Below are 15,823 nucleotides of genomic sequence, written 5' to 3'. Positions count from 1 at the left end.
AAGTTATTTTGTTCTCAACAGAGATATTCCCAAGATTGGGACTGAGCACTAAATACAATCATTGACATTGCTTCTGTGGTGCAGATTATTATGGCTTGCGCTAGGCCTCAAATGGGTGAAAAGAGGAAAAATGGTCGCACAACCTTGAGCCATCCGGACCTTGCTGCAGAAAATACTCGCTTGTAGCATTTCGTTTGTTTGCGGAATGTGACTCGCTTGTAGCATTTCGTTGGCATAAGCACGATTCAGCAATTGGCACCACTATTTAATACTACCTCCGCCTCAAAATATAAGACGTTTCTGAAGGCACATTTTGTACTTCGAGACGGAGGTCGTATGTGCATGTGCATAAATAGTTTCCCCCACCCTCTCCCCAAAAAGCAAACAAGAATTACATATGAAAACAACACGGATCTCAAAGCCATGATCCAACGGGTGTGCAGGTCAACTAATTAATACCAAATTCCGAGTCCACCCAGAATTTGCAACTCCATAAACCGATGTGTAATGTTGTGCTTTCCTGTAGCATAGAGATTGCAAACCAAGAAAACCGAATGCAGACTTATCTACTGTCCATGGCAAATTGTGCTACAATTGCAACATAGAAAATGAACCGCGGTCTAGCATATACACAATAAACCCTGATACAACTCCCCAGTCACCTCCCCAACAAACCATCCTGATCAGAGTCTTATGCACAAAATGATCTGAATTAACAACCCACGGAAGCAAAGTGCAGAAGATAATGAGTGTCACAGGAATCCTCCGGTGACAACAACATATGCTTTCCGCCTATCTCCCAAGCAGACGACGGGTTCGAGTGTTCGCCCCCTTGACCCTGTAGTTAAGTTCGTCGAAGTCCTTCTCTGCATGACCCAGATCCTTTGTTTGCCTGAAACCAACCAAATGTACAGAAGAGCATGTCACACTCAGCCTGTGTAAAGGTTGCACCTTGAAGAATGAAGCAACGGTGCTAAAATATAACTATGGAGATGTTCCATAAGATACTCAGATATCGACAATGTCGGTTGGTGAATTGTTTCTGGATTTTGGAGCTAGTACAGTATTTCCATGGGCGGCCATGGACGAAAATGTGTAATGGATATTTATTAGTATAAGTTGCTATGGATTAGTGATTAACAGCACGTATTCTGTGTAAGTTGAACAATCTGGGGAGAAGTGTTTATTAGGCTATGAGCAGTAAGTAAGAACTAAGAGTGAAGTGTCACATGAACTTACCCCTCAATCTCAGTTCCCATGTCAATGGCCATTCCTTTCAACTCGGTCAGTATGTCGCTAAGATCAGATAGGCCATCATCCTGCTTTGCCTTCTCCACCTGACAAAAAAAAACATGATCAGAAACTACACGATATGGAAATAATATCTGGTATTTTCCAGATGTGTTCCTGAGATGAAAATTGTGAGGCATTCATTCATAGCAATTTCTATGTACCTCGACTTTCTCAAGCTCTGATGTGGGTTCGGACAGGAATTGGCGTGCATTGGATCGACGCGGACGGTCTGACAGCCCTAGTTTATGCCTCTGCTCCATATGGCTGCCCTTGCGTATGAAGGAATCATCTGCATCCATGTCGTTCCATCCATTGAGTTAACAGAACGTGTATCATCATATATATAGTCCATATTTTCTCATGTCAGTCAGACACATGTGGTCTTGCAGCCTTCTTTAAGATTCCATATGTTTCTGAAAGATTGCTTAAAATTATGTTGGAAATTACCTCTGGTCAGCATAGGGCCCCTGATTGCGCCATTCTTCTTTGGCTTCCACTTCTTGGAAAACAAACCCCCAAGATCCCCTAGTAGCTTTTCCCCCTAAAAAAGTTTGGACAACAAAAAGCCATTGTCACAAACTTGTCCATGTAAGCAAGGAGCAATTCGGCACCGTAAATTTGACATAAATGCCGCAATCTAGATTTTCCTGAGCATGTAGTTCCAGATCGAACGCTTCCGAATATATGATGCCTTTAAGGGCAAGTTTGATTTGCAGGAATGTCATAAACTGTACTATACTGCCAAGCTTAAAACATTGATCTTAGTTCAGAAGAACAAAATTAGGCTACTGCTAGTATTCATGAGTAAGGAGCAACAACAGGATAACTTAATTGGCAAGTTTGGTAAGGAAAAACAACTAGCAAGTAGTAGTATCCTCCTGAATTCTCTGTTCTTCTCTCTTCTTACCCTGGAGAGATCCTGGTCGATGTCGAGGGCCATGGCGTGGGTGCGCCGGATCTGCTGGCCCTGCTGGTGCACCTGGAGGAGGGTCTTGGAGGCGGTGTCCCGCATCTCCTCGGCGACCCGGAGGCAGCCGTCGACCCGGCGCGTGGTCTCCTCGGCCTTGTACGCCGCGTAGCCCTCCAGCTCCTGCACCGACTGCGCCTCCACGCCCCCCGAGTCCCGGAAGTCGCTCCCGTACCGCCTCCTGGCCGCCGCCGCCGACGAGGAGGAGGAGGAGGAGGAGGAGGCGGGGCCCGGAGCGGCGCTCCCGGCGAAGAGGGAGTTCCGCTCGTCGGAAGGGACCGGCGCGGCGGGCGGGGCGGCGGGGGTCGGGACGGAGGAGGCCCGCGCCGGGCCCCGCCGCTGGACCATGCCGCCGTCGTCGTCCGAGTCGGAGTCGAAGGGGTTCCGGGCGGCGGATGCGGCGGGCTTCTTCTTCCCGTTGTGGGACGCGAAGAAGGAGGACCTGGCGGCGCTCATGGCGGAAGGAGCCCCTGGCGCCGAGCAGCAGGCCGAGATCTCCGGTCTGCTGCTGGTGATTCAGTAAAACTCTGCGGCGATTCACGCGTAGCAGAATAATTCTGAAGAAATGGTCCCGGGAACGGATGGAGCGCAGCTGGGTGGATGGGTAGATCGAGCGCCGGCTGGAATGGCGGGGGGAGCTGGCATGGGGATCGGGCAGGAAGGAGGAGGAGGATGAGGAAAACTTGAGGGCGGCGGCTATAAAACAGGAGCAGCGGACCGGGGAGGGGAAGGGGAAGGGGACCCGGTCGTGTCGTCGATTGCCTTGCCCCCTCCCTACCCCGTCCGGCTCAACTTGCTCGCCCACGCGCACGCGGTGTGTGCTTTGGCTGGGTCAAGCGCGGACCGGACCTGGGGGTGGTGATGGGTATGGTGGTGACCGGGGAGGGCCAGCGCACCAGAACAGCAAACCGCCGCCGGTGACGAGAAGCTCAGATCGCAAGGGTCTTTGAGAGATTGAGCCGGCGCGTGTTATCGAGATTGATGAAGCCGCCACAGACGTACATCTTTATAGTCGACGGAAAAGTCTCCTTTCACTTAATGCACATCGCCGAAAAAGTCTGAAATAAATCGGAAAAACGCGAGTAGACTTGAGAACCCTGCTGCTGGACTGAGATATATCCGTCCATCTTGCCATTCAACCACAAATTGATTTGCAGTATGGCTATATAAAGATCCTCCATGTGTCGATGAACTTCTGCCTCATGACTGTAACCCTATATTAATGGAATAAAGACTCTATTACCTCGAAAAGAAAGGAAGGAGACGTGACATGAGCGTGCTATGATTGAAGATGAATAGATTGAATTTTTTTTCGCAAAAATAAAAAAATAAAAAAAAATTGGTTGCGCTGCGGGCGTGACTTTGTGGAATTTCTTGTGGGCACACGACACGGCACGCCTGTGTGTGTGTGTGTGTCACTGTCACGGCCTACCTTCCTCACGGGGCGGAAGCCGGACGTGCCGTACGCGCATCCGCAGCGCTCGTCGCCTTCTAGAAAACCAAACAACAAAGGTGACGGGCAGCGAAACGCTCACGCGCTTCCAAACCGGTAAGTAAATAAAATCACTTTACTTGCCCGTGACCGGCAGCCGAGCTTGCCTGAAGGCGAGCACGAGATGGGCCGGGCCAGGCACGCGGGAGGCCACAGACCGCAGCTTTTGAAAAATGTTAAATGTATAAAAAAATGTTTGTCATGTATACGAAAAATATTTACAAAAAACATGCACCTATGAATGAAATAATGTAGAGCATGCATTAAAAAAATACTAAATATGTATAAAAATATTCCTGGTGTATAAGAGAAATGTACAACATATGTTAACTAATCTAGTAGACATCACAAAACATATATTAAAAGGTCAATTCTGTATTCAGAAAATGTTAAACATTGCACATAAGAATATCCTCATGTATACAAAAAATGTACTTTCTGTGTGAAAAAAATATATTTACTGCCATTAAAAAATGTTCACCATGTATTAAAAAAGTTGAAAATGTATTTATAAAATATTAAAAATTAATAAAATCAAATAGATATATACCAAAATTAGCAATGTGTATGAAAAAAAACAGACATATATTTTCTCTCAGAAATTGTTATTGATGTATTTTAAAAATGAACATGTATATAAAATATGTTTTTGATGTATACAAAATTGTTGAATGTGTATTGAACAAAGTTGACATGTGTTGAACAGAAAAACCAATGAAAATCGACAAAATATTAATGAAAATTATGGAAACTGTGAAAACCAAGAAGGAAACAAGGAAAGGCGATGAAAACAAGAATGAAACAAAGAAAAACGAAGAAAATGAAGAAAGAAAAGCAAAAAAAATGTGAAAACTGAGAAAGAAACAAAGAAATGAAGAAAAAAACAGGAAAGAAAACTAGCAAAACCATGAAATAACAAAGAAAAGCGGTCAATAAAGAAAAAACAGATTTTTTTTAAAAAAAACCATGAAGAAAGAAACAGAAAAAGTCAAAAGAAAACTAAAAGACGGAAAAAAAACACAGAAAAAGTAATGAGCGAGCGAATCCATTGAAAACAGTGGAAAAGAAAGAGACAAAAATGAGCTGTCCGAGTAGATAGATGTGAAGGAAACCCTTCAGGCGAGTGTACCATGTATCTCGCTATATGCAAGATATAGTTGTCATGTTACACATGTGCGTTTGGAAAAACAAAATTCATCCCGGGCTTGTGGACTCTAGGCTTCTTTTTGGGTCGGGCTCAAGCTTGAGCAAAAGGGTCATTTCGGGCTCCGAGCCACGATGGAGCCTGTAGTATGAGTTTGGGCTTTTTTCGAACCCGGCTCGACATATGATCTGGTTTGTCTACAACCGCACTTTGGCTAGTTGTCCATGCAGACAACCACACGTTTCATATCCAACACCTCAAGTCCATACAAAGGGTATGCCCATAGAACATGCGACCAATAAGCAGACAAGCAATTCAGCACAAGCCAAAAACATCCATGACAAATGAAATTCAATAATTCATACATAGGCGATCGTCGTTGTTATGCTCACTGACCTCCTTCTATTTGTTGATGAACCGCTTCTTGTTTTCGTTGTCCACGAGTTTAGTGTCGGCCAATATGATCCTCGACTTTTCCGTGATTCTCGCTAGCATCACTTTCTACTTTCCAAGGGTCAATTCTCTCACATGTCTGTGCTTTCTCAAGCTCCTTTTTTGCCATTTCTCCATCTTCTCCATGTCTATCATTTTCCTCTCAATGATCATCCTCTCCTGGTTGAACTCAATCCTCGCTTGTCCTCTCTTCCTCTTCCTATGTTTTGATAATCCCCCCTCGTTGCAAAAGATGTTCATCCATGCCTGTGACACATTTTTCTTGTCGTGCCATCACGCATGGCCCTATCCTTCTCCCACTTCTTCCCCGTCTAGTGTCTATTTTTATTGGCTCGAGCCCATGTCCGCCCGCCCCTCCACCTGTCTCATCATCCTCATTCAATCCAACATAATTTGTCAGAGCTTGTGACACCATTCTTCTTCTTCTTGGCGGGGTTACTGGGATTTTCAAAGTGTATTGACCACTTCATTTTCCCATAGTGAATGGCTTCTTCTCAATTTGACGGTATGAAGTGGTGGCCAGTCCCATCTAGCAAGCAAAACTCATGTGTCAACATAATGCAAGTAACTAAGCAAGCAAGAAGGATCATGACCAATGTAAAGCAAACACAACTTATATGGCTAGTAACTCCAATACCACTTTGCTGCATATTCTCCACTTGTGCATAGAAACCGCAAAACTTGTCCATAGTCTATTCTCTATTGGATGGAGACCATCTATATTGGAGAGAACCCTCATCACGGATGGTATGGATTGCATGTGGCTCCACGTAGTGCTTGTGTTCATGGTACCATCCATGAATTATGTTTCCCGATATTCCAAGCCCTTTTGTTTGGTTCCACATATAGGATTCATACTTGTGGCCAACCAAGCTTTATACAATAAAACATCTTCATGGGTTGAGTATGCATTTCCTCCTGCCTTCACCTTCTTTTTTAGTGCCCAATGATTGCCCAACCTCCAACAAAGACGAATTTTGAACACTCATCTCATATTTGGAGGATCTTGACTGTCATTTAGCATATCCATCGTGAATGAGTCCTAAACATGCATTACAATGAAACTACCATCCTAAAATTGGTCTGTTAATGCATATAGTGCAAAGAAGAAACTATGGATTTGGTTTAGTAATATCCTCGAACAGTTGGTAGTCATGTCCTGCGCCGGAGCTTCTTGATGTTATTTGCGGCCATTGGAGTTGTGGTGACTGGTACGTCATGTCCGGGAGGCATCCTGGTCCTTTGTGAAGCCATGCAGGATATCGAGCCGTTACGAAGCCGGAACGCCATAGGGCGGGGGCATGGTGGAGGACGTCAGAGTGGACGTAGCGAACTCCAAGTCAAGGATGTCTTCCGCCAACATCTTTCCTGGCCTTCTTGCGTGAGTACTGTCGGGCACGCTGCTCGTTTCCAGAAATCTTCCCTGATCCGGAGGTCTCCATAAAGGAGCATGTCAAGGTTGCCTTGTGAGGCAAGCCCCAAAGCGGGTTGCACAATGGCTAAACGTCAATAGCCATCGTCGCCGAATCGGTGAAATCGCTAGCCACTTGAAAACCCTAGTCTATCTATCATCCAACGCTTGATTGATTTGTTATCCGATACCAACACATAGCACATATCACATATACATATTTTGGGAAGACATCCATACATGTTGTAGCACTTTTATTGCTACGTCAATATAGTTTTATCCATATGTCTCGGCAAAATTTGTACATGATACAATTTTGTGGAACATATAGATCTTTCCACCTTAACAATTATAATCTTTTAATCGGGGTGAAAACGCAAGACCTAACCTCCATGGGTGGATCTAGCGATGACAACACCTGTCTGTCGTTCTCTTGTTGGAGGCATCGTTTTTTAAACACTTATCCCACATTCCGGGTGCTGCGATAGGTGATGGTTAATGTTGATGATTGTTGTTGTATGCAGAGAGGTTCCGAAATTTTATCTATGTGTGTGCGCGATGATGGGCTGTGTGTGTTCCAGTCGTGCAAAGGCTGAGCTTGTGCTTATAGTGCTTGTATTCTCTCGAAGCGAGCGACATTATGAGTCAATAAATTCACCACTGTCAAAAAAAAAAAGAGATGAACGAGTGGCTTGTTTGCCTGAAGATAGATAGATAGATATTATTTTCCATGATTAATAAAGCTTTGTGGCTCACTCAACAACAACAAAACTAAATAGTGAACGCTACCGGGGGAACACGAAAGAGAGAATAGCGGCAATGTTTTGAAACAAAATAGTTTGCTGTGGCAGGCGGCCTCGTCCCCAGCATGAGCCTACGTTGTCAAGGACAAGGAGAACTCCACCAGCCTGTCCACGTCCGGCATGACCGCCTCCACCGCGTCCAGCGCGCCGAAGCGGTCCGCCCACGCGGCCAGGAGCGGCATCGTCTCAGGGTCGATGGTCTTGACGCCATTGATCACGTCCACGGAGCGCACCCACGCGAGGAGGCCGCCGAGCACCGTGTCCACGTACCCGGGGGCGTTGCCGCCAAAGAACGGCTTCCCTCCGGCGACGTCGCTAAGGGCTCCGTCCAGGGTCTTCATGGCGGCGGCCACCTTTTTCCTCCCCTCCGCTTTCTCCTCCTCCGTCTTGCTCCACGACGCCTGGTACATGGCCTTCAGGAGCTGCGCTTGCACAGATGTCCACAAGAGCTCGATCAATGCCACGAACACGGCGGATCTAATGAAATCAATGGAATGGAGTATGAGCATACCGTGTCGTCGACGAAGGCGGCCCAGAACCGGGCGACGGCGCGCTCGTAGGGGCCGGCCGGGAGGAGGGCGTCGCCGGCGAAAGCCTCGTCGAGGTACTGTATGATGACCGTCGACTCGCAGACGGGCTTGCCGGCGTGGATCAGCACGGGGACCATCTTGTGGACGGGGTTGGAGCGGAGGAGCAGCTCGCTCTTGTTGTCGAAGTCCTCCTCTTGGTACTCGTAGCTGCTGATGCCCTTGATGCTGAGAGCGAGGCGCACCCGCAGCACGGCCGGGCTCGCCCACATGCCCAGCAGCTTCAGGTCGTCTCCTCCTGCTCCGGCCGCCATTGCTGCTGCTGCTGCTGCTGGTGTCGTGTCTATCAACTGCTCAAGGTCGTCTCTACTTTGCACGTAGTAGCTGGCTTCTGTTGGTGCCTCAGTTGTAGGCTCCGGAGGTATATATACACGAGCATATCAGAGACTCTTCCGGTAGAACTTACTGTACTACCCTACAAGGCATAATGTTTGGTGGGTTAATTCTTCAGTTGAACCGTCTACTTTACGACTTGGACAAGTAATCAGGAGCGCACGTATGTCCATCGCACTAGCTATATTTAACATTCAGAAAAATATTTCTGCTGACCCAAACAGATCTTGGCCTCTGTGATTCAAAGCTAGCCACGGCCATATATAGCATGCCAAAGTTGACTCAGTACTGATATACTAGTAGTACAGTACAACATTTGTGGTCAGCTTGATCGTATGAACGGCGTCGACGCTGACGTTTACCGGCCAGGATTTGATGCGGAGGCTTGGTTCCGATTTGCGTGAATACACATCCAACATACGAAGTAGTACGAGGAGAAGTAGCGGACTCCTCTCGTTTCCTCCTCTAACACTAGGCTGCCGCGGCAAACTTTTTCCTCCAAACTTCACAGGTGAGCCGTGGATTCGTCTTAGGCGGTGGCATGCGTGTCACGAAGTCTACTAGGCTCCGCCCACAAATAACTACATGAAAAGTGACTTAAGTATCTGTAGGCCGCGCGGGTAGTAATGATTCTGAACGCCTTTTACTCGAGCATTTCCCCCTTATTTTATTCGATGTTTTATTTACGTTTCTACCTTCGCTTAGTTCCTTGAGACAAAACCACCCTTATTATCATTTCGTTAGCAACCAACGGATAGACTATTTCCAGATAACGTTTTGGGTGTGAACGTAGCCGCGTGTGTGACGATGTAGTTGCGGGTTTGGTATTTACCAGTGCGACCACTGCTTCCTGTGGGGTCGACATACTCTACTTACCGCGAATGGCAATAGCCATTTGCCCTTGCAGATCATCAACGATATGTACCATTTCAAAAGCTATTACATTTATCAAAAAGATGCCATTTTTAGAAAATGTTAATATAATGTAAATAAAATGTTCATGAATATTAAAAAGGTTTCTATCATTTTATAAAATGCCTAAAGTGAAGCGGGCGTGTGCGCCCTTTTGTAGTTTATACTGTAACGGCGCCTAAAGTGCGGAATAGGAAATACCATGCATACCCCCTATTACTACACGACAGCATAGGATAGGGCCTGTCCAACGATCAAGACCCCTTTACAACCTTTCCAAAAAATATCTCTTTTGTTTTTTCCTGCTTTTCTCTTTTTTTTTTCATTTTCAAATGAATCGATATTTTTGATTTGTCTCTTTTTTTCAAATTTGCAAAAAGTTTTTGATTTCACAAACCTTCTTCAACTTTGCTAACGTTTTATAAAATTCATGAACATTTTAAAAAAAATTCGAACAGTTTCTCAATTCATGAACTTTTCTTTGAAGTCTTGAATATTTTTAAAATTTTCAAACATTTTGTTCAAATTCATGAACTGTTTTTCAAGTCACAAATATTTTTAGAATTCATGAACACTTTTCAATTTCGTGAAGATTTTGAGAATTGCATGTACACTTTTTGAATTTTGGGATTGTTTTGCATATTCATGAACATTCTTTCAATTCGCATATTTTTTTTGTGAACATTAGTTATTTCATAAACATGTTTTAAGCTCGTGATTTGTTTTTTGAAAATTTATAACTTTCTTTGAAATTCATGAAAAAAATCTGGAACAAAATTTTAGTTTTGTTAAGAAAAAAAAGGAAAGATAAGAAAAAAGAAACAAAAGAGGCAACACTAGTTCCCGCACTGGGCCGGCCTACTTAGCTATAGCGCATTGGTCGGGTGCGACTGGCCGCTGGAAGAGAGCTCCTATATATACGACACCTTATGCGCCAGTTGTCCAGCCAACTCTCACACGGCCCACTCTCATGGGTCGCCCTAACAGCGCGGGCAATCGCTCGATTGATCGTCACACTGTTGACCATGAACATTGTCAAAGATAGTCGACTTTTGAGGAAAATGAGAAAGGAAAAGAAACATTTAAAAAACAAAAGCAAAATTGAAAATTAAAACCAAGACATTCGAGTGAAAACGAAAACGAAAGAAAAACAACCGCGACATGATAAAGGCAGTTGGATCTTGATCCGATGGTCAGAAAATAAAGTGGTTGATGGAAACGTTTTTTTTTTCAGGCACCTATTAAATAGACGGTCCCTAAGATGATTTAACAGCTATAAAAACTCCCAGGGTAGGTGCTTGTGCTGCACATGGATAATCGACTGCAAACGGTGCAACGGGGACCTAACTCAACGTGAAGCCAAGAAGACCTTGCCAGCAGAACGCCGCCCGGACCGCCCCCAAGGTGAAGATCAAGGAGATGGCCGGGCGGCTTGACCACCAGACGCCGATCTCCGCAGCGACGAGATGGGCAGGCTCCACCTCCACTGGTGCAACGTGCAAAGGCAAGCTCGAGGAGGGGGCTAGCAACACAAGCATCACAAGCAACACAACGTGCAAAGAAATCTCTTGGGTGGCAAACTAGCAACACAAGCATCACTACTTATTTCTTGACAACCCGTTCACCCGGTTTGCAAGTTGCAACACAGAGCATGAGAGGGCAGCGACGGTTTCAGTCATAAGCACGATAATAACTGAAGCAGCCAGACATGTTGTTTCATTTTTCTGTGATTTGTTTTGAAACCCAGGTACAGTGGCTCTTGAGGAATCTGTCTACTTGTTTGTTTCTGCTAATTGTGATCTCAAGTCCTTCGATTTTTTGGTCCAGTTTGCAACGTCAAGTTTTATCCCTCCTCCAAGACCAAAGTGTACTGCATTAACATTGCTTTCTAAAACGAACTACTGTAGTATCAACATCACTCGACATGTAGTGCTAGCTAGTTCAGTCCACTCGCATGCATAGGCCAAATTATCATCTGTTGGGCAACAGAAAATAGCAGCTCTGGACATGCCCACATAGAGCAAACCTTGATACAGGCCAAGAACAGCATGAAAAAGCAAAAGCGCACCAGTCAAGACTACATGGTTAATCGCAAGACTGAAGTTGCCTCATAGTGAACGTCTTTCCTGTTGACTGGAGAGGCATCCTGCATTCCTGCTCTTCAGCATAATCTGGCAGGATACCAAGCAAATACTCCAGCAATGTGCACCAATTAATAAGATCCAGATATATGCCTTGCTATATAAAAAACCACACATGAAGGAAATATGACAGAGAGATGGACAGGTCATGTAAATCCAAGGTATTTACATGCAGAAAATCAGCCCGACTCAAACGGAAATTTGTTGTGCCCATGAAGGATGAAACTTAGAGAAAGCATAGAGAAACGCATGATTTTCATAAAAGCCCTGCACTCCTAATTCTGATCATCCTCATCTCACTACATTGACAGCACCGTGTACTGTTATGTCTACTCACACCAAAAAAATGCAACCAATTTACGAACAAATACTTCACCGTTTCATGGAACTAATGCATTAAGTGAGAGCTCTATGCGATTTTTTTTATTTGAACTAAGTGTGAGCTCTGTAAGATCCCCATGCAGTCACACAGCTCATATCATGTTGGTATGTTAGATCTCTAAATTTACAACTCAAAGATTCCATTCAAATCTTATACTCTTCATAGCATCGTTTGATAATAAAAAAACTGCAGTAACATCACATTGGCACTTGACATGTAGGTGTGTAGCACAAACAAGATAATCTAGATCAGTTAAGAAATATCAGCGATCACTAGCTCTGGACATTCCATCAGCATCTGCTCTCCAAAGATACCCCTTTTGGGAGATGAATTCAGGGACTAAATCAAAGTTGGGATAGCAAATTGTAGACTTAAGCCACTTTTGCAGATGCATAAATTTAACAACGGTTCACATGGATACAAGAAATTAAAAGGTTCACTACAAGATAATCCATTCGCCCCAACACAGGGAAACTGCCAAACTAGCACAGAAAAGCCAACACTAATACGAGAAAACATGCATGCACCACAGCACCAAAAGGGCTACTAATAGGGAAATAATTCATCACATGATATGCCTCCAAGTTGTTGTGTTTGTTGTTGACGAGTAGCATCCTGCATACTTAACCGTCCATTCTTAATGTGCCGCATCACCAGGGATCACCCTTTCTGCAAACATAGTTTTATCAATATGATCCCAAAGAGGAGATGACATGGTACTATATAAATTGCCAATTAGGTAAGCATAATTAGTCGCAACCTTCAATTATTACATTGCACTTGAAATTTGTTGGAGCAAACATAGATTTCTCGGTGCGATTCCAAACAAGAGATGGCATGACACTAGATGCATTGCAATTTAAGTAGGCATAATTAGTGGCAACCTTCGGTTGTTACATTGAGCTGAAAATTTGCTTGAGCAAATTTCAAATATAACTTTCCATCTGATAAGACACTCATGTTTTGATGGTTCCACTCTATATTATTACTTGAGAATTGTTCCAAAATCATAAAAGGAAGACCCATAGATATACCTGGCGGATTGTAAAAACTCATGTAGGGATAAAGAGCGTGGAGATTTTCTCTCTTCCGTCGCTCCTTCCACTCTAGTGTGTTGAGATCAATCTCGTAGACGCCAAGATCCGCGGTCACAAAAATGATATCACCGCCCTCCACAGAACCAATCAGTCTAGCTCGACTCTTGGGATATTTAATATGGAGAAGGCTCTTGAGATCCACGATTCTACCATGAGTCCATGATGCACCTCCATCGGAATCTACCTGTCTGGACCATACGTGGAGGGTTAACCTGTCCACATGTGCAAACCCCAATCTGCCATCCTTCATCGCCATGAGGATACTGGCACGAGCAACAACAGACATGGCAAGCGGCGCATCAATAAACGATAAAGAATCAGAGCTCAAGCTGTACTTGAGAATTCCTGCACGACCATCATCATATTTGTACCCAAGCAGGAAGTGTAGGGCGTCGTCGACGAGGACAGCAGGCATTGAATGGACGAACGCATCATTTGCAAGATCAAGATCAGAGCACGGCTCCTCCCACTCCTCACGTTCAGGATCAGACGCCTTGGTCCAGTCACCCATGTCCGGCGACGAGACGAACGCGAGTGCAACACACTCACCATCACGCGTCTTCACGCCGACATAGACCATCTTGAAGGGGCGGACCGCGTGACACGAGCGGTGGTCGCAGCCGCTCACGGCGCAGAGCACCGCGATCTTGTAGCTATCGGCGGGGTCGAGGTATTCTTCGGGCCCGTACAGCTCCCGAGCGCAGCCCGTCATGGGGTCCCAAACGGCGAGCATCGGGGGACAGTAGCCGTTATCCCCAAGAAGAACCATGCCATGGCGGCAGTCCCATGCATCCAAACTTTGGTGCGTGCGCTGGGTAAAGTGCGGAATGCGCACCCTGAATTTTGTGGTTGAGACGAAGAGTGGGGTGAGGTCTTTCCTGCGGGAGTAGCCGTAGGGCCGGTTGTAGAGGAAGCCCAACATGGGTGGAGCACCGTGGAACTCGCGGTAGCGGCCGCGGAAGGCGGGTCCGGTGAGGAGGCCGAACCAGGGCTTGCTGACGAGGGAGGCCCGCACGAGCGCCGCGGGCTCGTCCGGCGGAAGGCGGAGGAAGACCTCCTCCACTAGCTCGTCCGGCAGCGACGTCATGGTTGGCCTGTCAGTGGAGGCGAGGTGGGGGATTCGGTAGGCGAAGAGCTTGATCTGGCGTCGACTGCTCGGGTTCAGCTCAGGTATTTAATGGCCCTGGATTTTTTTTTTGAACACGGGAGAAACTTCATTCATATGCATCACGGGAGAAAAATGCGCGTTAAAACTAATTTAAGGCAGAATCCCGTTTGATTGAGTAATAAAGCACCATATTCACCCATAAAAAAAAATCCCCCGTTGCAACACACGGAAATCTGTGCTAGTATGTCAAAAAGATAATAAATGTACAAGGTATATATGAATCGTATACGATCTGGATTCTAACATGCCGAGTATGTATCCATGAAGAAACACTCGGCAAAACGTACGTCGTGATTTAATCCTGAGTTTTGAGTAATACAAGAATTTTCGGAAAAAAGAAAGCAGACGGTCGATCGCCGGCCACAAACTTAGTGAGAATTTTGTTAGATCTTGTTCGTTTCACAAAGCTGCTCCACACGCCCCTTCTGTCCAACTCAAACAAATTCTGCATGGATATGGTAGAGGAAGGGAATAATTTTCAAAACAAAACTAGTCCACTCCATATATTTTAGAAAGTTACAAATAAGGTCACTCTCATCTCTAATGATTCTTCTGGTGATAGTGTAAAGTCTCACTAAAAAAGGAAAACGGCTAGAATCAAGAACGGATGAAGAAAATGGTGAAACTAACAAAACTTGTGTTCAAAATTTTCCAATTAACGCGCTTGATTTTCTCTTAAAAATCTGATTAATAACACAAGGTTAAAAAAATAGTGCATTGTTGGATTTCCTAATGAATAATTTCGCTGATCTATATACAATCCTTCCACTTTTAATACTAGGAAGCAATCAGCCGGCACTAATTACGGCAAAAAAACTTAAATGGGAGAGAAATCAGCTACTTTTACATCTACATCTCGTTTTTAAATAGTAAATCAGCCGTAATAGTAATTACGCCCGCAATCTTTTTTTAACCTGCATCTCCACTTTTAAGACTACAATAGTGTAAATAACGTAGTAGGTGATAACATCACACATACCTAGATAGAATAGATGATGTGATAATAATTAATGAGGAAAGAGATGCATGTGATAACACAATTTGGAGTTAATACCACTATTGATACATAAACTTGTAGGGGTGGGAACAGTTTCATACAAGAACTAAAACCCCCCACAAAACTAGCCCTCCAACTTGTCTGCTGTAACAAATTTATACAAAACCACCCCGAACTGCACACGTGGCACGCCATGTAGGCTCTGTCGGGCCCGGATCACGTTTTTACAAAAAAAACCTCGCGCTTTAGCAATTTCGCAGACAAGTCCATCCCTCGACAGAAAAACACCTGGTCGTCGGCCCCGATGCAAACCCCTTCCAAAACCTTTCCCTTCTTTCGCCCACGTCCCCTGTTCCTCCTCATCTCTGCCCGCTCCTCCTGCGAGGCGACGCCGCCGTCGGCCTCATCGGCGGCGACACAAGGCGCCATGGAGCCGCGGCGTAGGGAACCCGGCGAGTTCCCTCCTGAATACGGTAAGGACCTGCTTATTCGCGCTTCCCCTGTTCCTCTGCTTCCCCTGTTCCTGCACTCGGCGCACTAGGGTTTTTTCAGGCCGATCATGCCGATGTAGGGTTGAAAATTGGGTCGATCTGCTCACTAGGGTTGGTTGTGTGTGTCCCCAGGGTTCGTAGGGGAAGTAGTT

General features: G+C 45.3%; 2 protein-coding genes across 2 annotated transcripts; both read right to left on the bottom strand.

Annotated features, from left to right (window-relative positions):
* Positions 1-438: 438 nt before the first annotated feature.
* LOC119288083 (SNAP25 homologous protein SNAP33-like) lies at positions 439-3,066 on the bottom strand. Its single transcript, XM_037567702.1, has 5 exons — positions 2,201-3,066; positions 1,741-1,834; positions 1,455-1,582; positions 1,240-1,337; positions 439-892 (listed from the first exon to the last, which is right to left on the bottom strand). Exons 1-5 carry the CDS (start codon positions 2,714-2,716, stop codon positions 793-795), a joined length of 936 nt encoding a protein of 311 aa, XP_037423599.1. The 5' UTR covers positions 2,717-3,066; the 3' UTR covers positions 439-792.
* A 4,429-nt stretch (positions 3,067-7,495) lies between these two features.
* Positions 7,496-8,448, bottom strand: LOC119289835 (probable glutathione S-transferase GSTU6). Its single transcript, XM_037569043.1, has 2 exons — positions 8,075-8,448; positions 7,496-7,985 (listed from the first exon to the last, which is right to left on the bottom strand). Exons 1-2 carry the CDS (start codon positions 8,402-8,404, stop codon positions 7,635-7,637), a joined length of 681 nt encoding a protein of 226 aa, XP_037424940.1. The 5' UTR covers positions 8,405-8,448; the 3' UTR covers positions 7,496-7,634.
* Between the last annotated feature and the right edge of the window lie 7,375 nt (positions 8,449-15,823).

The sequence above is a fragment of the Triticum dicoccoides genome, chromosome 4A, assembly GCF_002162155.2.
Source record: "Triticum dicoccoides isolate Atlit2015 ecotype Zavitan chromosome 4A, WEW_v2.0, whole genome shotgun sequence".
Taxonomy (NCBI): Eukaryota; Viridiplantae; Streptophyta; class Magnoliopsida; order Poales; family Poaceae; genus Triticum; species Triticum dicoccoides.
The sequence above is the reverse complement of the archived record's forward strand: the minus strand, read 5'-3'. Positions and strand labels throughout refer to the sequence as shown.